General features: G+C 48.9%; 1 protein-coding gene across 2 annotated transcripts in view; it reads right to left on the bottom strand.

The window, feature by feature from the left end:
• The window catches only part of VSX2 (visual system homeobox 2), a 41,207-nt gene extending 19,910 nt beyond the window's left edge, over positions 1-21,297 (bottom strand). For both annotated transcript variants that reach the window (XM_074957109.1, XM_074957110.1), the window contains exons 1-3: positions 20,877-21,297; positions 19,525-19,609; positions 15,395-15,518 (exon numbers count right to left, since the gene is read on the bottom strand). In XM_074957109.1, coding sequence (XP_074813210.1) covers positions 15,395-15,518; positions 19,525-19,609; positions 20,877-21,297 — 630 coding nt within the window. The remainder of the gene's footprint in view (positions 1-15,394; positions 15,519-19,524; positions 19,610-20,876) is intronic.
• Between the last annotated feature and the right edge of the window lie 3,576 nt (positions 21,298-24,873).

Below are 24,873 nucleotides of genomic sequence, written 5' to 3'. Positions count from 1 at the left end.
CCTCTTCTGCTCTGTCCAAGATTCATCTCCGTTGGATGGAAACCTCCAGATAGGGAAGCAGGGGGAGGGGAAGAGCGAGAGATCTCCAGAGGCTCATCTAAGTTTAAATATTGCCCAGTGAAATATGCATTGGAGGAGTCGGGGAGGGGAAGAACGCACACAGCTCCATGCCAGGGGCTACACTACAAAGGGGTGAATATCACACAGTCTATTAAACCTCCAGTTAGCGCACCAGCAATTATCAGGCGAGTTGATCCCGGGCTTAGGGTGCTAGCCAGAGAGCCAGGTTCAATTCCCTGCTCTATCACAGCTTTCCTGTGTGACCCGTGGCAAGCCCTGTAGCCTGGCTGTGCCTCACACCCTCACCCATAAAATGAGGATGACAGCACTTCCCTCCCATGGAGGGGTGTTGGGAGGCTCAACCTGTTAACAGCTGTGAGGTGCTCAGGTGGTTATGGTAATGGGAGCCATCAGTGCCTACAATAGACAGACAGAATTTCCCAGAAGTGCCTCAGCCTGGGTCCAGTTCTCAGGGACTTTCCAACACTACAGAGGTTTCCATCCAGGATCCTTGAGACTCCTGAGCTACGCTTAATGTGTGTATTAACAGAATGACTTGGGCTGTAAGCTTTTTCAGGCAGGCACTGTGGTTGTGGAGCCCCTACCACTAGGGCACCAAACTCATTCAGGGAGGAGGGCTGCGTTCCCACAGTAGGTAGGGGACTGGAGCAGAATTCTAGGACTCCACACCCATCTCCATCCACAGCAGAACACCTGCTGCTGTCAGTGGGAGATTTGACACAGATCAAGGGTAGAATCTGGGTTCCTGTTCTTTATTAACTACTTTGGTGTCACACTCAGTAACACTTGGCAGAAAAATGCATCTCCCCTGTAGGCCACAGTTATTTCTGCCCTTTGTTTCTCTTCCTTCTCCCTCCTCCTTTGCTGGTTTCTCTCCTTCCTTCTGTTTTTTGTGTCTCCTCGGGTCTTCCCTGTGCATTTCCGTCCTTGTACCCATTCCCAACCCACTGGGCTCCTCTCCGACTACTGCCCCAGTCCATCTGCTGAAAGGATCAGTAACACAATTCATGTCGACATTAACATGTCCTTTTGGTTGACAGTTCAATGAAATGAATAGGAGTCTGAACAGCGAATGCCTCTCTGAGCCATTATTTCAGGCTGGCTGCAGACTTAGGAAGACAGCAATGCATCCATTTACTCTCCATTCACCGATGGAAGCTTTTCTTTGCAACCATGAGGGCTAGAAACTTACTTTTTTACAAAATGTAACCAACTGCCTGATCAGTGTGGTGCTTTGTCTCCCTCGAGTGGTGACTGGGCCACAGCTAGAGGTGGCTTTTACAGCCTTAGCTAGCAGAGCTTTGGTCTTGCAGCTCAGGAATTAGAGGGTCATAACATTCTGCACAACCTGAATATGTCACGCAAGGCACAACAATACAGTCGATGGGCCAGATCCAGCCTGCGGTCAATACATTTAACACTTCTTGCCTTACCCAACAGGGTCCTGCTACTGATGCAGGTCCCCAGGTGTTATGGCACTATAAATAATAATACCCAATTTAGGATTATTTATCCTGCTCCCTTTCTTCTTGATTGGTAGTCATCTCCTTTGGTCATTTAAATAGCAAGTGGTGCTGGCAAGTCCTTGTTTCATGCAATAAGAAATCATTTTACCACTATGCTCAGGACAGCTCTTACCCCAGACCTCCATGTGTATGGGGCCGTGAAGAAACCCTTAGCAGTCCACTGCGCCAGGTCAGATGAAGCACAAAGGAAAGTACCACCAGAACATCGCCAGCCAACACAACAGGCGAGATGGCCGTCGTCAGAGCAGAAGAACAGGTGGAAGGATGTGACAACCAAGAAGAGTAATATGTGTAGAAACCCTCTCCTGGGCACTAGCACCTGCCCCAGCTGTGATGCAGTGGCACAGAAAGCGTTGCTGGGCAGAAAGACAGCCAAGGAGAGGGCAGCTCAAGCTGGGGATGAGGCTCGGAAACCACCTGAAGGGGGCAGTTGGAAAAAGATGTTAGAGAAGAAGGTGGGAAGGAGAAAGATCTAGCTGCTGACCTCGCAGAGGAACCGGAGCTGGGGTAGGAGGTGAGGTAATAAAAGAAGAGGAGAATAAAAGTAGGGAACTGGGGAGTAAGAAGGAGGTTAGCAGAAGCAGGGGAAAAATAGACTTGGGTGTGTGAGCAGCCGCTATTAGAGAAGGGAAGTAGAGGGAAATAAAATCCAGACTTACCAGAGAGCGAGTATCAAGGGAATAAACCAAAAGGAAATAGAACTGGTGGGGAAAGGAATTGATCAAAGGGCTGTGTTAGACGCAAACAGACCCTGGAAGCAGTAAATGAAAAGCCCACCCACAAAGGACCTAGAATACATGAACAGAAGGTCTGACTTGTTTGAATCTCTGTTGAAGGTGGCTAATGGAAAAGTGAGGGCCCACTAGGTAAGGAAAACCCACTTGTGGTTCAACTTGGTGCAAAGAGGTACAGGCACACGAACATCAGACCTCAGGAGCACTTCAAGCTGAAGAGAAACAAAGAACTGGGCAGCTAGAGTGGAGCTGGACTTACAGCCAAGGAGAGGAAAAGCTGATTCTCCTCTGAAGGGACACAGTATGTTGTAATCTCTCTTGTTAATAACAATGCATTTGGTACGAACTGCCCAGTGTGTAGAAGTTCATAAAGGTTAAGGAGTTGGTAACCTACAGTTCATTACTATAAATAGTAGGTCTTTGGTAATGTTCTATATTATTTATACTCCTAGTACGATTTGGGAGGTTTCCCTAATAAAATTCTAAAAATTTACAATCATCCCTACTGGCTTGGTTTGCCTCTGCCTCTCCTCACAGCTATTGTAGTCCAGCCTGACTGGGTCAGCACAATGCAGAGGGCAAAGGGCTATGGAGCCTCCCAACATCATCCCTAATGACAGGAGCCTGCCCTTGAAGGAGAAGAAGAGATGGAGACCAGGCCAGATATGGACAGTTCTCTGACCAGGGCCTAACAAGACAGGAAGCCACCACAGAGAAAAGGCAAGTACTCCTATTGAGCCTCACTGTCAGGGCACTTCACAGCTCTCAGCCCACATCTCAGCTCCTGTCTCCTCCTAACCCCCTCTTGCACCTCACACTCTGCCCACTCCTCTTTTAAAGCACTCCCAGCCTTGCAGCTCCCTCCTCACCCTTACCCCTTTCAGTTGCTTTGCAGCGCAAGTCTGCACCCCCATGATTTCTACTTTGGCTAGAGCACAACAGGGCTAATGGTATGATCCACAGGTGCCGACTCCGTGGGTGCTCCAGGGCTGGAGCATCCACGGGGAAAAATTAATGGGTGCTCTGCACCCACTGGCAGCCAAGCTCCCCCCCCAACCCCACCTCACCTCTGCCTCCACCTCCTCCCCTGAGCACGCCGCACCCCCACTTCTCCGCCTACCTCCCAGCTCTTGCCACCTCAGAACAGCTGTTTTGTGGTGTGACAAGCTCCAGGAGGGAGACAGGAGGAGCAGGAACGTGGCGCGCTCAGAGGAGGAGGTGGGGAAGAGGTGGGGCTGGGGTGGGGATTTGGGGAAGGGGTTAGAATAGGGGCAGGGAAGGGGTGGAGCTGGGGTGGGGACTTTGGGGAAGGGGTTGGAATGAGGGCAGGGCAGGGGCGGAGTTGGGGCGGAACCGGGGGCAGAGGGGGTTGACCACCCACCGGCGCCAGCAGAAGTTGGCGCCTATGGTATGATCCACTACCCATGTTAGAGAACATCCTCTCCAGTGCAGTGCACCCTTGCCATTGCTCTCTCTTCTTTATCCTTCTTCTTCCCAAAACTCCATTGCCTGTTGTCTTCTCCTTTCTGGATCAGAAAGGAGTTTTCTGTATAACTTGGGGACCTTGTTGATGAGGCTTGCTTGGCTTTGTTACCCAGCGTACATGGATAATCAAAATTCCTCACGAGCTGAGCTGAGAACACCAAGAACTGTGCCCCAGGAAATAGTCCTCCTCATCTTCTTCCTGTTCCGAGAGATCTTTCTGCTTTGTTTTTCATTCCCCCAAAATGTCTCCACCGTTCTTCATTGTCCAGTTGTAGCTCCCTAGCACTGCAAATGGCTCTGACATACCTTGTGACTCTTCCCTCTCTCTTCCAAGTAGGTTGTGCCCCTATGTACATTCCAGTCAGTAGGATGATTCCCATGAGTGCCCATCATGCCCACAACATTGTTGAACTGTTGAGGAGGAGACAGGGCCAAGCACCCTGCCCTGGCCAACAGAGCTGGCCCAACTTGGCAGACAACAGCACTGACAGCACACTCTTAAGGGATGGAGCAACGTGTGCCTTTTGCCCACACTGAAGAACTCTGCACAGCACCACGCTTCTCTGAGTTCCCAGTGGGGTGGAGCCACTCCACCCTCCCCTACTCAGGGCCATGCTTTAATGGCATTATCAGGCTGCTTGTGTCTAGGAGATCAGAACCTATTCTGCTTGAGTGACACCTGCCTCCCGTTCTTCCTCACAGAGGGCATTCCAAAGCTGTAACTCGCAAGCCCTTCTCTACACTGGCAGATCCTACATCAGTTTGTCTCCAGTACCAGCCTTCTCTTTCCTTCTCTTGCACTTGACACTAGAAGACTCTCTGCTGAGAGGATCAGTATCACTCCTGACTTAAGTACTCTTCCCAGGACTCTGAAATGGGTCTTGGTCATACCAAGTCTTCCTTTGCTGCCGTCATTTGTCGCCACGAGGACTGTAATCAGTGGGAAATCCCCGCCATCACACCCAGAACCTGGATAAAGAATTAGCTTTGGCAGGGAGGAGGCAGCAGATTTTATTTTATCTTATAGGATCCCCATATCTCGTGCTAGGTCCTTACAATAGAACCACCCAGTAGACTCGCATGTCTCTCTTGTGGGAGGCCCTCTTATATTCCCTTCTTATCACCACTGGTTTGCTAAGGATTGTACTTTGCCTGTCTCAGTTATGAGAACGTGACGGCTGCAGGACATACTGCTTTGGAAATGCCCTGGGTTGCTCCCTTGTGCATATGTGATATGATGATATCCTCTCTAGTTACATGATCACTTCCCATTTCTCAGATACTTGTGTTAATTTCACGGCCAACATGGCCCAGTGTATTTTTACTGTCAGAGTCCTTTAGGTTCACTTCTCACAGAGGTCTGTATCTTAATCATTTAAGCAGAAGCCACCAACTTGACAACGGATCACCCTGCAGCAGGACAGCGACTGGTGAAATTCAGGGGCTGAGGCAGTTCACGGCTACGTTAGCTTAGGTGGCTAGTGTGCACTGGCCAATGTCGCTAGCATTCCGAGTTGTATACTCAGGGCTAGATTCTACCTTTGACAGGCAGACACACACTAGAGGGGTAGCGTCAACCTCGGTAAAAATGCAGCAGATGCTCCCATAGGCTCAGTTCCTGCCCCTGGCCACTGCCCCGGCTCATCCCGTTGCCTCGTCAGGTAGCTAGAACCCAGAGGAACACTAATTGGAAGCAGAGCCTTGTGCGCTACAAGCACATCATAGCCAGCTGCTGGTGGGGGCACAAGAATGAAGAGAAGGTGCCATGAGCCCTTTCTCCTCTCAGCCTTGCTCAGCTGCCAGCTACAGTCATTGGCCCTTAATCTGTAGTGCAATGAGCAGGTGCGGTTTCTATGTATGTGCCTCTCCTAGACTCCAGCTGGCCTTCACAGCTCAATGCGCAGGGCTACAGGATGCTACACACAGACAGTATCTTAAGGGTGAAGAACAATTGTAATTTGCATTGTGTTTGAGAAATAGTACATGGCTATGTAATTAAGAACTGGCCCCATTGCTGTAAATGAGAAGCAGCTCCACTGAAAGCACTGGTGTTACCCTGGTGTAAGAGGAGAACTGGGCCCACCATGAGTGGATATACACACAAGAAGGCAAACCCAGGCCTGCATGTACAAGCTTGACTTTGGCATTTCCAGACTGTGATCCATTCGTGTGTCTTGGCTGTGTAGACTGTAAGATCTTCCAGGCAGAGACTGGTTCTTGCCCTGTGTGTGTACAGCACCGGCATGGTGATACTGCAACAGGGGCTGCTTGATGTTGCTGTAATATAAATAAATCAACAGGAGCACTCCAGTAACAGAGAGTGGGGCCAATTCAGGTGCATTTTGACAACATTCTCAGCTGCTACTGAAGTGGGAGGAGCCAGACCCCTATCAGGCAGGACAAAAATACAAAGGGACCAACAGCGATTAGAAATACAGGCAGGAAACAGCAAAATTTGATTCAGCTTGACCTAAACAGAGCTAACCTAGCTGGCTAAAAGTAATCCCCAACTCAGGTACTCACTGAGAGGGAGGAATCTGGGGTGCGAGAACAGTGCAGAAAGTCTGAAGGGCCAGGGTGGGCTAGGTATAGTGCAGCAGGAACAGTTTAGACAGGAGCTTGCCCTGCGATATGGCCAGGAAAGAGGCTAATGCACTGCTGGGCAGCGTATGCCAAGACCTCACCCTAGGATCAAAGAGGGGAGCATTTGTCCTCTCCGCAGCTCAGATATGAGCCCTCAGGGAACGCTGCATTCAGGCCCTGAGTCAGCAAAGCATTTAAGCAGGTCCTTTGGTGAATCGAGGCCTCAATTCTGGGTACATCCTTACCTCAGGAATAGTGACAGATTGGACCTTTCAGGATCAAGAAATAGACCCTGTATCATGGCACTGATGGAGCCTTTTGTTCTCTGGTAGATGACAGGGCCAAGGTCTGTCAGGATGTGCATGCTCCAAGAGCAGCATGGCAATGGGGCTCAGTTCAGCAGCATGGATAGGTCAGATCCGTTGTGTAGCACCGTGGCTCAGGCTTGGCTGAAGAGCACGGTCTATCCCAGCAAAGGGCTGCCACCTGCCCTGGGTGCCCGACACTCCCCTCCCAAGTTGCATCCACCAGGGGCCCCAACAGCCAGAGAGCAGGCAGTCACTTCTGGGTCACAGGAAAGACACTTTCCCCCCATGAGGTCATGCTCCTTATCAGAAAACTTCATCTGGGAGTTTGTGTTTGATGCGCCGCACACCGGCATGAAGAGGGAGCCAACAAAACCAGTTATGCTGCTCTTACACCTCCCCTGCTGGGGCTTTGAAGAAACATGCAAATCAAGGAGGTGGTATTTAATAAAGCTTCAAGTTTTATTAGCTAGCAGCCAGCAGCTTCAGCTATGCCTACGTTCAGACTGCACAGCATCATACCCCAGCTGGGGACCAACAGAGTCCCTCTCAGGCTGGCTACATGGCAGGGGAGCAGAGATCACCTCATACCCAAAGTCAGATGGCAGGGTCTAAGCTAATGCTTCCAGCTTCATTTGATCTGTTTGTAGGAGTTTACAAGGCCCTCCCGGCATTAGCACTGCTCAGATTAGAGTGAGGAGAGGCCTGTCTGTTCGCACTGCCTCCAGCAGGCCTCAAAAGCTACCACTGCTGTAGAGCATAACTGCAGCAGTTTCTTCTTCACCTCAGTCTCCAGTGGCTCATACAGGCTTCAGGTCAGGGAAGGACAAGAGTAATTTGCATCTGCACCAGGACTTCTCTCCTGGTTTTGGTGCACCCAATGGTTAGGATGCAGGACAAGAGTGACAATATGCTTTTTAGATCTATATATAGGCCCTAGAACCTGCTGCAACGCCACCCAATCACAAGGGGAAGAGAGGGCATTCAAAAGGCAGGATGGATTAATTCTGCCAAAGAAGAATCAGACAGCTTTTAGAGATCTATCAGGAAAAAGAAGCGTTATAGAAAAATTCATCCCTTAAGATATGAGGAGGGGTGTGTGTGAAATTAACCATGACGCTCAAATGGCTGTGATAGTGAACTGCATTTTAAAAAAAGTTTGTACTCAACAAAATCAGGGAAGAAATTTTTTTTTTTTTAAATAAAGCAACTAAGGGGAAATCTGAACATATACCAGTCAGCTGGTCCCTTTGACATACACCCTAGGGCATGATCAGAATTAACTATTGAAGATATTGGGCCATTCACAAATTTTTTTTCCCCAACTCAGGCCATGAAAAGTTGGGGAAGTATCAGAGGATTAGAGAGAAGTAAATTCCTCAGCCAGAGACAGGAGTGAGCATGACAGTTACTAGCATAGAGATTTAGAGTAAAATTTTCAAGAGCACCTTGGTCCCATTTTCAAAGTCATTGCTGAAATCAAGACTGAGGCAATTTGAAAATTTTACCCCTAACTTCTATCTCTAGGAAAATAATGGAACAAATATTGAATGTCTCGACTGTCACAGCTGTACTCAACCATGCAGAGACCTCCCTCACTCTCTTGCCTAGACCATGGTCTCCACTGTGGTGGGGAAAGCAAGAGCTAGGCACCCAATGTTCCCTGTTGCAGGAAAGTGGGTGGGAGTAAGCCACTCCCCAACAAGGGGCTCAGTAACTTATTCCTTCAGCACAAGGAGAGATGGGGAGGAACAGTCACTCCTGACTCACAGTTCATTCCCTGCTCCTTGGGCAGCGTGAATGTGTTGCCTCTTACTTTGAGTTGGCCCTTAACATCTAGTAGGTAGAGCCACAAACAGCAAGAAGCAACATGAGGTGTAAAAAACACACACAAAAAATATGAGTTCCAAACATTAATTTGTGGCTGAAGGAAGTCAGTGGATTGAATGCATCTGCAGTTTAATAAAGCCCTTGAGAACAGAGAGTTGCAAAATATTAATTCGTTTTAGCTGACCATGCCCATGCTTTTGTTAGCACATGGAATGGCATTCGAGCAGGTCCACCTTCTCATTTAATTCCTTCCCAAGACTCACTTCCACGGCAATGCCTACAAGAAACTAACCAGCTATTAGTGGCTAGATGATAGCCAGGGATAGTTCACATAATAGAAGTGAAAAATAGAATGGCACTAAGAGGAGGTATTCCAGACACCCCATTTTTTTCTTGCCTACTGTATCACCTTCGCCTCCCCACAATCCAGCTGGTTTTAACTCAGCTCTTTGGGGCAGGGTTCACATCTTCCTGTGTGCCCATACAGCAACTAGCACATTTCTGGCACTGCATTTTACTCAAGTGGTAAAGCAGAGAACTCCTCACATACCAATTAAAACTCAAGTGCCAAGAAACACCAAGTGCCCCAAGAAATACTCAAAATAATATGGTTACTAATCCATATGTCTGCTTACTTTTATCTCACCTGTACACTTCTAAAAGCAGAGAGGAAGTTAACGAACACTTATCTGAGATTTCACTGCCCAGATGTGCCCCATGAGTTATTGGAAGATGATATATCTGTTGAGGAGATAAACAGGCTATTTCTAAAGTACCTCATGGCAAAGGCCCCAGCCCTGATGAACAAACTATTGATTTTAAACAATTCTTTAACAAAAATGCTGGTTCCCAATTAACTGATACCTGAAACTGCTCCATATGCCCTGGCAGTTTACCTCCAACTGTGTGTGCAGCCATGACCTGCATTCGTTTGTGCCTCAGGTTGGCCTATTTTATCCTTCAATAAGGGCATAAAATCATCCAAGTTTTAGGAAGCAGGAAGAATTTCTCCCTGGTCTGGTCTTTACCAATCACATGGTACTTACACAGGCAAGAGATGATCTCATAATATTAATATTCCTTAAGGTAGCATATTTCTGAAGCAATTCCATCCCTAGATTCCAGAAAGGCCATTGATTGCATTGAGTGGTCAGTCCTCATTTCTAGCCTTGAGTGATAAGATCTGGGCCAAAATTCCTTACTTTGGTATGGTAATTGTACCAGACCTCAACAGCCATGATCTTTAACAATAGTTATGAGTCCAAAAACTTGGCCTTCAAGAAATTAAATGTACTCTCACTGTCGTTTTCTTTTATTATGACTCCCCTAGCTGAAAAGGATTCATTCCAGCAACTGTATTTCCAGGGGGGAAAAAAATCAGGGATAACAATCACCTCCCAGGTTCTGTGTTTCACCTCCTAAGAGGTCCCCTGTGGCCCATTCTGATGGGCTCCAACTCAGACATTGGAACATTAGAATTAGGTACTGGAGTCCGTGTAGTCAAAGATTCTTTAGACCTTTTCAAGTTGAATTATCCTCCTTTAGTCCTGCACTTTAGAAAACAGTCTTGCATAACTAGAATATACTTAACCTCTATTTTCCTGAATAAACACTATTAGTATGAACTCCCGTCTCCATCCCCCTGCGATTAATTACTGTCTCCCAATTCTTCCAGGCCCAATCTCAGTTAAACATCTTTAACAACTGCAGGGTGATATTAAAATGTATTTTGACAGATAAAAAAATCTTTATAATTCTGTATCCAAAAAAAAAGTCCATCGGTGGTTTGGAGTTTCACAACTTAACTGTTTAGCAGCACTGTTGGATCCATTATCAGAATGGTGCATATACTGCCTATGCCCTTCCAAACAGCACTGGATCCCTATGGAACCACAAATCCTAGATACCCCATTTGAATACCTCTCTTTTCCTACACAGTCTAATTTTTACCTGCTCACATATAATTACATTGTTTACTCACCATACAAAGGTTATACTGACTAGAGTTGCCAGAATTCTTAAATACTTTCCATTCCCTTCTCCCCTCTGTAATAATTGTCATTTCCCCTAGAAGATTATCCTACTCTCCATCCAAAAAAAAAAGGACAGGCATGGTCTTACTAGATGTACTCAATTTCTTTATATGACTGGTCAGATATATTCCTCTGATCAGTAAGCAACAGTGTAATTACACCAATATATCATTATTTCAATAATCCCATACTTGGACTTTTACAGGGCAATAGCACTTTGAATGCAAGAGGCTTACCAAGCTTGGAAAATATAACATTTTAGATAACCAGAATTTAAATGTATCTAAAATCCACACAATACATCTAAGAGACCATGTTCTGCCCTCTTAAGTAGTATATAGGTAGAGTTGGATATTAGATTCCTGCGGACAGAGTGACTATATTTTGTGGAAGAGGCCAAATTCTTAATGCATCTCTTACGTTACCATAGCTGGGAGTAGAGTCTCCCAGCCTGGGTAGACAGACTTGCACGAGAGGGGCTCAAGCTAGTGTGCTAAAAATAGCAGTGTGGACATTCTGGCTCGGGCTGGAGCTTGGGCTTTGAAGCCCAGGAGATCAGGTGGGCTCAAGACCCTGAGCTAGAACGTCCACACTGCTACATTCAGTGCACTAGCTGAAGCCCTGATAGTGCAAATCTACCTGCCTATGCTGGGAGTCTCGCTTCCAGCTGCAGTGTAGACACCCTGTATGTACTAAACATGTGCATACCCAGTAGCAGCCTGCTTAGCCCCATACAGAGTGGCCTCAATTTATTTTGATAAAGGTCACTTCAATTCTGCGGTCGGCTCTTTCAAACATGTGTGATGGGATTACACATTAATCCCAATATTTTGTGAAATGGTCACAATTCAAGTTACTAGGAGATGAGAGAAAACCTGCTAGCAAAACTAGTTCCTCAGTTTCCTTTTGATAAAGGAGACTTTCGAATGCTGCCCAGTGAGGAAATCCTCATGTTCCTTCTATGAGCATCTGCTTCAGAAAAGCATGGGAGACTCCTTGCAATGAGGAAACTTGCTGTCCTAAAGAATTAATATCCATATTAGCTCATTGCCTGGGCACCTGGGAATATTTATACTGAGTCCACTATAATGTATCAAAACCAGGAACTTCAGTATTTGATACCTGTTAAGAACACATGGTGCTTTGCGACAGGTATTGCTTGTGTGAATAGTTCTTACACACCACTCTATTTCAGTTTTTCCATTTACTTCTGTATGTATTTTAATATTGGTCTCTGCTTGTGACCTCCAAAAACTAAACCCATACATGAAAACAAAGGGTAGTAATGAATGGCAATATGCAAGATGGGTCCAGTGGGAATGTGCAGGGGTTGGCATTAGGAGTCAGTCTTATATAACTTCTTTATTAATGATCTAGACGAGGGAGTGAACAGCATGTTAATGAAATTCACAGATGGTACTAAATTGGGAGGAGCTGCAAATCCCATGAGGACAGAGAAATATAGAGGGCCCTGGAAAGATTAGAAACATGGGCAGGGAATAAGGAGAGATTCAGTTTAGGAAAAAATATAGCTAATATGTTAAGTGGAAAAATAATTTGAAACCAAAAATACTGAATGGAAGAGGGAAACCTGGGAAGCAGGAATGTCCAAAGGAGACTTCGGAGCGGTAGCGGACAGCCACTAGACAGATAGAGTTTGCAATGTGATGTGGAATCAAAACCAGGCCAACACTAGTTTGGAGAGAGGTGTGTAGAAAGACTCGGGAAGATAGCTGTCCCTCACTATATAGCACTGGTGTAAACTCATTTGGTATATTCCAGTAGGCTCTTGATCCCCTGTTACTAGAAAGGCTGACAAATTGGAGGGAGTTCAGAGAAGAGCAACCAATTGATTAAGGGGTTGGAGAGATTGATTTATGAGGGATCATTAAAAAAAGATATTATAGCTTGGATAAGCAATGACTAAAGGTTGGAGAGTCGAGGTTGGAGGGGAGAGGAGAACAGGTTAACAGTCTACCACTATTTAAAGGGTGTAAATCCAAAGGCTGGAGAGAGAGAGATCATTCAGGCTCGTACAAAGGAGGGTAACTGGAAAGTTTAAAAAGGGGGTATTGAGGTTAAATATCAAGGAGCACTTTCAAGCATTAGCATCATCTTCCTGATATGTGGGGAGGCTGACAACACAAAAAAAGAGTAGCCAGGGAAACAAACAGAAAATATACAATAAGGAGCAATCCTGTACTGGCCGCTTGGAGACAGCTTGCTCTTTTCCTTCAGTATCTCTTAGAAGTCTCTTATGTGATTCTGTGATCTCTGTCCTGGCATGAGATGCTCATGTTCCCCATACAATAGTGCCATGAAAAGCTACCGTTTCCCATACCATCCCAGTTTCACTAACGATCACTTCTGCCTGTGATACAGGTGCTGATGCTTATTACGCCCATCTATAGCTCCCACTTAGATGGGTCTAGCCCAGTTCCAGTTGAGTAGGCAGATCACAACAATGACAAGTTGTGGCACAGAAGTTGCCAAACAGTTTCTCACTGGCTAGTGACAGAGTAAAATATAAATAGCAATTCAGTGAAAGAAAATTGTCAAGCGCTATTCAGCTACTAAATTAGACAGATGAAAACATTGGCTCACATCACCACAAAAGTGACCCAGATATTGACATTACACATGCAACCTTGACCTGCAGCACGTGAAGATATTGGTCAATCCCAGCCTCACATGATTGGTAAATGGTGTCTACATTTCAATAGTCTGGTTTTGTCCATGGCTAAGGTTCCTTCCCAGACAGACAAAGGGTAAAGGCCTGTCTGTGGGAAATCAAAGAATAGACTTTCTAATCTAGCTCCAGATGATGAATGCAAGCAATGTTTACCTCCCCACAGGCCTCTTACACCCTGATTCACAGAGAGATGACATCCCAGAAAGCCAGAGGTATCTTTCTTGATAGAAACATCAAGACCTACCCATCACAGTGAAATCCCAACGTGGAATACAAGGAATAAGAGACCTTATTCTAGCCATTCCTATTTCAGGTAAGGAGCCAATTATTTATATCTCAGGCCTGCTGGAAATCAGTGCTTAGGATACCAGCGGTGAGGTCACCAGGAGTCATGCCAGCACAATAGAAGGATTGGGACCTGGTTTTATCAACATGGTATGTTTGATTAGCATTTGGTGGGGGAAGATTTGTGTTGCAAAGAAAAAAAGTGAAGCTGTTTGGGTTTTGGAAACTCTCCATTCCTCCCTCTCCCCTGTCACTCCCCCCTCCTCCACCTCCCAGTATATACCTCAGTAATTTACAGCATCAGCACTATATCCTTGAGAGTTCTCTAAGGTTCTTGTGAACCCATGGAACGGGCAGTCCACCAGTGCTGAAGAAATAGCTGGATAATGATGTGTTGGTCCCCTGGGTGCAGGGAAGAGGCATTGAAAGAGGCACAGACTGAAAGAGCAGATCTAAGTGAGGGGGGCAATTGAAGGAATGAGTGGGGACAGTAAGAAAACGTGCAGTTTAGTGTGGCACAAAGTGGAACCCAGGCCAAGCCCTTCAGAGAAACCAAGCTGCATCAGCTAGAGAAGCACCTACCACAGGTATGCAGGGGAATAAGGCCAAGTTTCAACCCTGCAAGCCCAGAAGCTTCACTCTGTATCAGCACACGCAGTGAAGCCAAAGGGCTCCATACTTTGCTGCTCTGTTCCTGCGCTTTGTGCAGGAACCAGGAGCAGGGGGCAGAGGTGGCTTTAAGCTACCTTTGTGATCCCCACATTCCCAGGCTGTCAGGGTCCTACACTGCCTCGGACATTAGTTGCAGCAGTCATAAGTATTCTCTAGCTTCTGTTTTGGCCTCAACGCCCCCTATGGGCAGTCTGCCAGCCCAGAATAGCCAGAGAACAGCACCCTCCCTCCCCACCCTGACATGCCCTACCCCAAAGGCTGTGCTAGGCATAGACACACACAGAGCTGTTCTGGCAGTTCAGTGCCACCCAGGGAATCCCCATCTAACGGGGATATAATGCCGGAGGGAAATAAGGCGGCGGGGGTGCAATGGAAAATCAGCCCCAAAGGTTTTCCTGGGAAGCCACAAGTCTCTGTTTTGAGAGTTCGACAGAGAACATAAAAGGCACATGCACATGCCTTATTTAGAAACTCATCCATACCAGAGTTCATAATACCATCTTATCCAGGGCTACACTAGGCAATCTGATGCACCCTCAGACAATGAGATCTAGCCCTCCTGTGGGTCTCCAGGAGAACAGAGACTGGCTGTTCCCCATGTCAATGCTTCAATTTGTAGTGGGTTGGGATCAGGGATTTCTCAGTTCAAGGACCTGGTCTCTATGGAGTTTCCTCTTTAACCATGTCCACACAGACCCTTGGGAGCTGCAAGGCATAGCTATCCAGGTCACTTTGACCATTTTGGACTCTTTCAGTACAGCAGCTCCTCATTTTGGGGTTATTTTTCTATTCTGCCTATTGTAAAATATATCCATTATCCTGGGCACCTTGTGGCAGGTGCTATGGAAGTTAATAGAACAAAAACACACACAATACAGTATAGTACACACACAAACATACTAACACCAGCACACAATGCAACCACACACACAAAACACTACACCCACAAAGACATACCACACACATACACCAAACAGATGTTTGCAAAGAAGCACAGAAAATATGACTGCCTAGAGGTTTTGGTTACAAGGGGTGGAGTTTTATTCAGTGTGATGTGACCATTTCTGTGCTGGAAGCTGCCGTGTCCTCTCCTTAGGGAGAGATCGAACACTGCTTGGGAAGGGAGGGATGAGAGGGCTGCTCTAAGGGCCCAGAGAGGTATGATTACCTGTATCCTGTCTTCAGGAAGTTCTGTTTTCATGGCCAGCATCTCTCTGGCATAGACATCGGGATAGTGGGCCTCATTGAAGGCCTTTTCCAGCTCCTCTAGTTGGTAGGATGTGAAGATTGTCCTGAGGGGAGTAAAACTCATTGATCAGAATATAGAGAAAGCTGAACAGTCACAGAGACGGAGAAACAGGGAAAGGAAAATCTCAGAAACTGGATAACGTATGTAGATTGTGTTTTACTGTTTTTCTATGGACAGAAGGTCAAGCCCTTGGCTGAGAGAAAGCCCAGAAAGTGCCAGGACATTGTGTTCTTATACAGTCACAAGTCACCTTCCTTTTCAGCCACTTCCTCCTCTAGGCAGCCTCTCCTCCAGTTTCTCCCCCCACAGGATGACCATAATCTCTAGATTAGATCTCAGACATTATTTCCTTCCAAAAGACATTGAAGTGTCTTTTTCCCTCAAAGAGGGCCCCACTTCCTGATTTATGGGCACTATGGTCCCCTTTATGTTTGCCACACAGACACTCCAGAAGATTGCACTGAGGCACCCACAAGAAGTGACATTGTTCTCAGCATCTCACCTCTCCCAAGTCTCTCCCGGTTTACAAACAAACCATTCCCCCTCAGCAAGTCCCCAAAGTTTTGTCACAGCGCTCACTACTTTCACCAGCCAGTTCCTCACCCCATGCATGCAACCTCCAACCATGAACCCAGTGCCAATTCCCTTGCTCGACTTCTACACAGGAACCCAGAAAAAAAACATCTCCCACTAGCGGATCCCTCCCTTCCTCTGATTTGCATTACCCCATTACCCATCATTGGAAATCCTTCCTGACTGCCCTGAATGGTCAATTGTCCCAGCTTGCATCCATGTGCCCAGTTCTCAACTTGGGATGGGTGGATTAAAAAAAATAGCAGCAGCTGGGAGCTGAGAAAGATGAAAGCACAACTCTAGGGGAATGCAAAGAGATTCCAGCAACGGGAAAGTAAGGTACCAAGACCTTCACCTCCCTAGTGTCAGAAATCCTCCCTGAACCTCAGGCTATCCAAACCCTTTGAAACGCCAATTTCTAAGCAGGGTCAGCCTACACAGCAGTCAGCATTCTAATGGGTGGGGTTTTTTAAAACTGACTTGCATTTCAAGTAAACAATCAAACCATAGGACCGGAGATACAGTGCCCGAAAGATTTTTTTTTAATCTTTCACTAAAATTAGAGAATTTCAAAAGATCCTGCACCTTCCCAATAGCACAAACAGAAACACAAGCTCAAAATGACCTTTCAACGTTCGTAAACCTAAGGATTCCACCAGATCAACAACATTAACAACAAGAGGGGCTTGTGAATGCAGGGGACCCAGTCTGCAATCAGATCTTTATTTAAACTCACTCCTAAATCTGTTCTGTGTTCAGAAGGATTCTGCTCCTGCTCTTGTAGAATCATGGACACTAGGATGAAAAAAGACCTATTAGCTCATCCAGTTTCTCTCTTCCGGACCCAGTGCAGGATTATTACTTATTGTACATTCTCTAGTTTTTAAATGCCCCACATGTTTGGGGCGTCTACCATCATCAGGAGATGATGCCACAGCCCAGTGCAGCTCACTGGCTGAATATATATCCTGAAATTCATCCTATATTTTCCCTTTTTAAAAATCTGATTAGTCCAAGCCCTTTTTACCACAATACATAATCCCTCCTCCAGTTGTCACTTAGCCCAGATACAGCAGACAGATTTGGCAGTTTTAAGCTTTTCTTATTTAAAAAAAAAATTACTAAACATGAAAAGTTTGTTACTATGCAAAATTGAAAATTATAAACAAATCCAAATCCTGTTTCCAGTATCCTGATCCATCTCTAGTCCTGATCCAACTGTGATCCTTACTCCAGTCCTAATTGAGATCTCACCCATCCTTGAGCCCAATCTAGTTCACAAAGGAAATGAGTCCATATTTACTCTGGGGGTAACCATAGAATTGTTTGACTTGAAAGTATGTCACATAGGTCACTAGTCAATCCCCCTGGATTGGGGTGGGACCTCTAGCAGGGAATCTAACCCATCCTGGGATATTTAGTCTCTTCCTGCACAGCATCCTGGCTAGGCTTTCACTAGGATATCTTTTAATCCACCCATCCTGAATTGTGGTAGGATTGATTTAATTATCCCTAAACCATCCCTGATAGATGGCCATCCCACCTCCTTTTGTCCTGACTATCACTGGCCATGGCAATCCCAGAATCGAGCTAGGTACTTCTAGCCATCACTGTAGCGTCTAATGTTTATGTGGCTCAGTGATTTTTAGCTGCGTTTTACAGATGGGTAATAGAGGCACAGGGAGGCAAAAGATCACAGTCTATGGCAGAGCTGGGAAACGAAATCTCAAAGCTGTGACACAAGTGCCTTACCAAACAAGTCATCTTCCCTCATCTACCTTAGCAGCTTGTTCTACCTCTTGTTGAACATCTTCAATACTTTATTAATAATGAATAAGTGATTGATAGAAACTGCTATTTGCCTAATACATTATGCTAAAATTGCTCTACTGCATTGCAGAGTCCAGTTTTAATAACCCGACTACTCCCATTTGTAGTGGCCCTGGATAAATGGCTTATCACTTTAGAAAATATTTTAAAACTATTGATGCCTCTGGGGCCCACACACCTAAAAATTGTAGGCATCTTTTGAGTTAAGTAGTAGCCTGGTTTCAAGGTTCCAGGATCCAGAGCCATTGGGAATAAATCCCCCAGGGTAGCTTTTCAAAATAAACAAACAAGCTTTTTATTATGACAAAGTTACAATAAAACTTTAACATACTATATTGTAGATTACTTATTCAGGATCAGATTAATATTCAAAGAACCTGGCTAAAGATTCTGGCTTGCTGGCTGGGGAGCCCTCCTCCTCCTCCTAATCCACTAGCAAAGATGACCAAATTTCTTAATACGTATCCTCTCTTTTTGGCACTTCTCTTGTTTATGTACTTGGTGTGAAAGCTTTCCTATTAGGACAATCCATATTTTACTATATCATAATTGTATAGGTGGAACGGTCACCTATTTCCAATAACGTGCAGTACGAAGTCTCACTGCCAACAATAAAAAGAACAATTTATGTTCTGTTTAAAATGCAGACCCTTCACCAGAGCATTAACTAAACAGGTCAGGGGATCTCTAGGAAGCCAGCATTTTGTCATAAGATGAATCTCTTTATTAATTTCCTCCCCAAACCATCTAATTCTTGGGCACAACCACCACATGTGAAAATATGTCCCCAGTTCCCTGCAACCCTTTCAACAGGGTGCCTCTCTAGTAGCAAATATATGATGGATCTTAACTGAAGTCAAATGCCATCTGTGGGTAATTTTCTTGCGATTCATAATCAAACCCCAAATCCTGCTTCCTTTGATTGGGGAGCAAAAAGCGGAAGGTTCCCTTCAGATAGATTCCTGTGCCCTTTGTCAGACCTGAGCCCCTGTTCCTATGGGCTGAATTAGCTCTTATGTGAAGGTGCGTGGACCTATACAGAGGAGGGGGAGGGAGAGGGGAGTGGAATAGAGGTGAAAGGTAGGGTTAGACCCAGTTTGGGTCCTGGGCTGGCTACTAGGGATTGCCGATCTCATTAATTCATGTTTATTTATATTTTTAATCAAACGTCCTTTTATTTGAAACCCATCAATGGTACAGCAAATCCATGCAACCAGACAGTCCTACCGCTATTACCCTCATCCTTCCTCCCTAGCCCCTTCAATCGCCTGTTACACCGAATTAGTGCATTTTGTCTCCAGGCAGGCCCCGGCGCAGCAGCTGGATCCAAGTGAGCGCCAGGTTCTGCATGCCCAGACCCAACTGCACCACCGGGGCCCGAGGCTGGAAAAATCTTTGGGGGCAGGGGCTGCGCCATCCCGTGCCTCTGTGCAGTGCCCCCGCACGACAGGGCCTCCGGGATAGAAATAATAAATAGGGCTCCAAGAGGCCTAAAGGTACCAGCCAAGGTTGGGGCAGGTTCTGCTGTTGGGGGCGGGCGGGCAGGCGAGCCCACAAGGTGCGGGTGGCTCCAGGGTAGCCCTGCGGGATCTCGCCCGGTGGGGAGCTGAGCAGGCGGGGAGGGGGGCAGCGGGCTGCTCTCCTACCTGTGCCGTCTCTTCTTGCGCTTCTTGCTCTGGTTTAAGGAGGATTTGGACATTTTCCTGTCGCTGGAGGAAACATCCTCGGAGTCTGGGAAGAGAAACGCGGCACAGCCTGAGGACGGGCTCGGGGACTCGCCTCTCCCAGCTCCGCAGAGGCCCCCAGCGCTGGCGCCCCCTCCCCGGGCCGGGCCGGAGGCTCCCTGCCCGGCGCGGGGTGCCAGGGGCTGGCACGGCCCTTGCTTTGCATCTCCCTGGGGTTTCGCTTTATTTTTCGTTGGTTCAGCGGGGATTTCGTTGCGATCCCGCCGCGGCAGCCCCCGGGCCGGCCGGACTCGGCAGAGCCCTCCTGGAGCCCCTGTCCCGGGGCGCGGCGGGGGAAGTCTCGGGGCTCGGCCCCCTTTTGCTCCGAGGGGCCGGTTCTTTGCGCGCCTGTGCCCCGATTGCACCCAGTTTCGTTGGTTTTTAATTCCTGGCGGCATTTAAAACAAAACCCCCGAGAGGGCGGGAAATCCCCGCGCTGCGCCCGCTCCCCCAGGACTCCGCCGCAGGGGTAACTCGGGCTCCGGGGGATAATCCGCCCTGCTCACCCGGGAGGCGCCGGCCGATTTCCGGCGTGGCTCTGGGCGCATCCCGGAGCCGCCCGGCGGCTCCTTCCCTGTATTCGCCGCCCCGGGTGGTTGTTCGTTCCCCCGGGCCGGGGGTCGTTCCGGCAGCTCGGGATCTCCCTTCCCCGCCCAGGAGCCGCTGGTGCAGGGCGCCGGGACTCGCATTTCGATACAATCGGTTCTGCCATGGGGCGGGGACAGTCTCGGGCTCGCCCGAGGGGCGGCGGGATGGGATCGGCCCCCTCGGCCCGATGGGCATTTGCTATGCGGACCGGGCGTTACAGGCGGGCGGGCGGCGCTGTGCGGCCCCACAGGGCAGGGGTGTGTGTGTGAGGGAGGGGGGGAATTATTAGGATATTTACTAACTTTCCCCCAGGCAGCTGCGGGTGAAGCGCGCCCGGCCGGGGCCCAGGCTCCGGAGAAGGCGGCCGGGAGAATCCTGCCGTCTAGCAAACGGACGGCGAGGCACCCAATTCCCCGCAAACGAGTTAGAGGCTCCGGCGCCCCGGGGGTCCGCTCCCCTCCGGCTCCGGGAAGCCCCGGGGACGACGCTCCCCATCCCCCGATCCCCCGGCTGTGGCACCCGCCGGCCGGGGGTTTCCCAGCGCGAACCCATCCTCCTGGCGCCGGAACGAATTTTCATAAAGCCCCCCCGGGGGGCAGCCCGGGCTTCCCTGCCGCCCTGCCTCCAACTCCTCCGATGCGCGGGGAGAGAGGACCCGGCTATGCAGGGCGGCAGCCTGAGCCTACCTGAGCTGGCCGTCTGGCTGGTGTCCAGCTGTCCGGGGGCCCTGGCCAGGGGCTGCAGATGGACGCTCTGGGGGTCGGACAGCACCTCCAGGAAGGTGGGCTGGGTGTAGAAGCTGGGGATGCTGCCTGCCCCCAGGAGCCCCATGCTCACGCTACCTACCCCGGCAGGGCTGAGCACTGAGCGGGCCGCCAGCAGGTGCCCGGCGGGCAGGGAGTCCAGGGCAGCCCGCGGGTGCGAGGGCGGCTCCTTGTTCAAACCCAGGATCTCCTGGATGCCGAAGCCGGTGCACCTGGGCGGGGTGGGCCCGGAGCTGGGCTTGGGCCCAGCGGCGGCCCCGGCCCCAGGCGCACTGGCCGCGCTGTCGGGTTTGGGTTTGCTGGGCAGGCTGTGGGCGAGCGCGTCCCCCGCTTTGCCCGTCATGCTGCGGCCGGCCGGTCCCTAGTGCCCGCTCCCGGGAATGCTCGGGAGCCCCCGGCTCAGGCCCCTTTTATCCGCCCAGCCTGGAGCCCAAGTGGGGTCAGAGCCGAGCAGCCAATCACAGGGGCCAGCCGCGATTAGGAATTCCAAAAAGCCGGCAGGCTCCAGCACAGGCAGCGGAGGGGCCAGGGGGAGGCGGCCTGGGACACGAGGTCCGGGGGGAGCCCGGGAGATGGGGGGACCCTGTGGAGGCAGCAAGGACCTGGGGGCCGCCTGGGACGGAGGGACCCTGGCAGGGCAGAGCGGGAAGATCGGGGCAGTGTCTGGGGGGAGCCCGGAGAGGGGCCCTGCAGATCAGCCGGGCCAGGTGTTATTACTGATGACAGCGCGGGTGCCCAGCGACCCCAGCCAGCCGCTGGCCCCCAGAACGTGGGGTCTGAACGGGGACAGGGCCTGACAGGTGGGTGCAGAAGGCAACAGCGGGAGGGGGAAGGCAAGGCAAGGCCAGGGCCAGCAGGCTGTGGGCATTTGCCAAGTGCAAGCTTCGGAGCTGGTGTTTTAAATAAGCGAACGGAAAGCCCCCAGCCACTGCTAGCGCCTTTGTTGGGAGGTGGGGGAATGATCAGAGAGGGCAGAAGCGAACTGAGGAGCAATGTGGGGGCAGCCCCACACACAACCCCCGGGGAGGGGGCATTGCTGAGCCCACAGTGAAGTTGTGCTGGGGAGGCTGCCAGGCTAGAAGGTGGGCGGAGGGGAGAGGGAAGGGTTGTTGTGGTGGGTTGGGAGTGCTTTAAGAAGGCATCAGAGTGAGTGGAAGTTGAAATGCCTGAGCACATCTCTCTGAGCCTGCCAAGGCCCAAGCAGGAGGGTTGTGTGTGTCACACCCCCAAGGGGAGAGACACACAAAGTGGTAGTGATGGGGGAAGCTGAAGATGCTGCAGGATTCCTCCCAGCAAAATTAGCCTTCTTAGTTGCATGATTATTTCTGAGGTAAATAGTTTAAACAACAAGAGTGAGGTGCTATCCAACTTGTATGGAACAGAGGTAATGTAGGGACTGAAATGAGTTAGGTCAAGGGACACAAGGTACAGCTGAGAGCATAGGAGATACAGACTACTCATTGCTAAGATAGCACCTCCCCACCCAGGCCCAAAGAGGCGGGTAAGAAGTGCAGACAGAGGATGACCCACCCAACCTCTAAGCCTGGGGCTCCACAGGGACAGAGCCTGGGCAGCAGGCAAAGCACCTCCTTGGTGCTTGGGCTTCAATTTCAGAAAAGATGGCTTAATTCTCAAGCCTACATTTCATCCCATGCCTTTTAGGTATAACCTGTTTGTCATCCTGACGATCCCCTCCTTCTTGAAGTTTATGCCCATCAAATATTATTATGACCCCTCAAGTGTCAACAGTTGCAGTAGCACCTATAGGATGTGGAGTGTTTTCCAGCCACAATAGAAAACTGCCGTGGCAGTTATTGGGTGGAATGGCTCAGAGGTGAAACTTGGTACCCTGTTCTGCTTCCCCCCCACAGGAATCCTTCCAAAGGGTCTTGATGGGATTCCAATTTCACTGAACTAGAAGGGACAGGGTGGAGTAGCCTGCTAGGTTCCTTTGTACTCTTCCACACAGACTATGGGTCACAGTACAAATGTTTTAGTGAGTCCCAGTCAGCACACAGGCCATTCTGCTTTGCAATACAACATTCTAGAGAACAGAAGGAAGACACACGTCAAGATAAAATTTGATCACACCTGATTTTGAGTTAATTGCATCCCAGCTTGAAGGTGTAAGAAAACAAAACTATCCATTACTTTTACTAAAGAGAAACAGCACTTGAGAGATGGGGAGAAGTGAAGGTAGTTTTGTGGGAGGCAGAAAGGAAGTCCAAACATCTGCAAGAGGGAGCTGTATTTGAAGATTGAGACATTAAGAGAATTGGGCCCCTTACTGTCCACCTCTTTTACACTGCCCCAGTGGCATGAGATGGTAAAAACAGCAAGTGGAGACAGTCTCCCAGAAGCTTTCAGAGTAAGAGCCAGCCAAAGGCATGGTGAGGAACGTGGCCAACACTGGCTATTCCAAGCCAGCAGAGCAGCCTATAGCTTGTTAATACTGGCCTAAATTAAAGCAGCCCCTGGGGCTGCTCTTACTTGGGCCAGCCAGGGTGCCAGAATTCAGTAGACACAGAGGTAACTTAAAGCCATCTTTACACCACCCCACCCCCCCAAGGCACCACTCAATCTGGCCCTAAAGCTTGAAATTGCTATGACTTAAGAGCAGCAGGATTCCTTGTGCAGTGGGGGGCAACTGTTTCCATCCTTGAGGCAAAGGCTAGTCTATTTTGTTATACTTAGATAAGAAAAGTGAGGTCAATCGCCTGCCAGCACTAGTTCTTTATAGTGCTTTCCCTCCTCCCCCTCAGAATGCTGCCTAGTGCTCAAAATTCCATTATACTTCAGTGTTTAGGGCTAAGTCCTGCTGGACCAGCCATCAATGTACTGATGGGGAGAAGGGAGAATGGGAGACTGTACAGAAAGCCCCTGTCCCTACCCAACACTCCCACGGAGAAGGTGGTCATAATGTGACAGCCTGAGCTCTCAGGGTCAGCTCCTGAGGGCTTCCAAGTGGCACACTTCTGTTCCCCAGTCTTGGAGCTGGCTTGGTCCCTGGCATATCTTGGCTCCCCTCCCTGGTGGAGCTCTGAGGCAGAACCTTAATGTTACACCGGCAGTCATGGTCACCTAGGGATCAGTCTGCTGGCTAAGAATTACCAGAGAGTACAACACTCTGGCCACACCACCTTGCCATGTAGAGGGATCAGGAGCAGACAGCATAGAGCTGTAGAGTCCTCTACACCAAGGGAACTCCCAGCAAGGCAGCTCATTGGTTGTACAAAGCCAGGCCTCAGAGTGCACAGAGTGATGGGGTTTTCCGGCGTTACCAGCAGGCCTTAGTGCCCTGAAGTGAATGTGTGTGGCCATGCCCAGTCCTTCCCCTCACTCCCCCCACCCCGCTTCACAAGAGTGCTGAGGGGATCATGTGCTACACCTGTTGTAGCTATGTAGTAACTGCTGGTAGAGTGTATGTGCCTCTTTCCCCCCCTGAGGCATTATCCTTTCTCCTCACCTACACGGGCTCAACACTACTACGTGGGCAGTGTCCCTTCTCTTCCTACCCTCAGTAGAGCCCAACTTTTCGTTAAATATCTGAGGTTTCAGATATTTACTCCAAGGTTTTGCTACAGGATCACTCTTTTCTTCCTGAAGAGTAGTACCACATTTGCCCATCTCCCTTACCTCCTCCCGCCATTCTTCATCTTATTAGTCACATCATTTGAGAATAGGAAAATGGCTATCAGCTTTGGGCTGAAATGGGGAGAATAGCTTCTCTTGCGCATGGAGGAATTCTGATTACTAGGCTTTAGAGTGGTCCTCAATGGAGGAACATCTTCAGTGATTGCATTCCATTTATAGGACACCTCCCCTCCTGCCCGCCTCCCCCAAGCACAAAGACTTCTGTATGTTTAAGAAAATAGAACTGAATGCAATTTCTCAACAAGCAAGAGCCCATGTAAGCCAA

This window comes from Natator depressus, chromosome 6, assembly GCF_965152275.1.
Source record: "Natator depressus isolate rNatDep1 chromosome 6, rNatDep2.hap1, whole genome shotgun sequence".
Classification (NCBI taxonomy): Eukaryota; Metazoa; Chordata; order Testudines; family Cheloniidae; genus Natator; species Natator depressus.
This window is presented reverse-complemented; position numbering and strand designations above follow the sequence as displayed.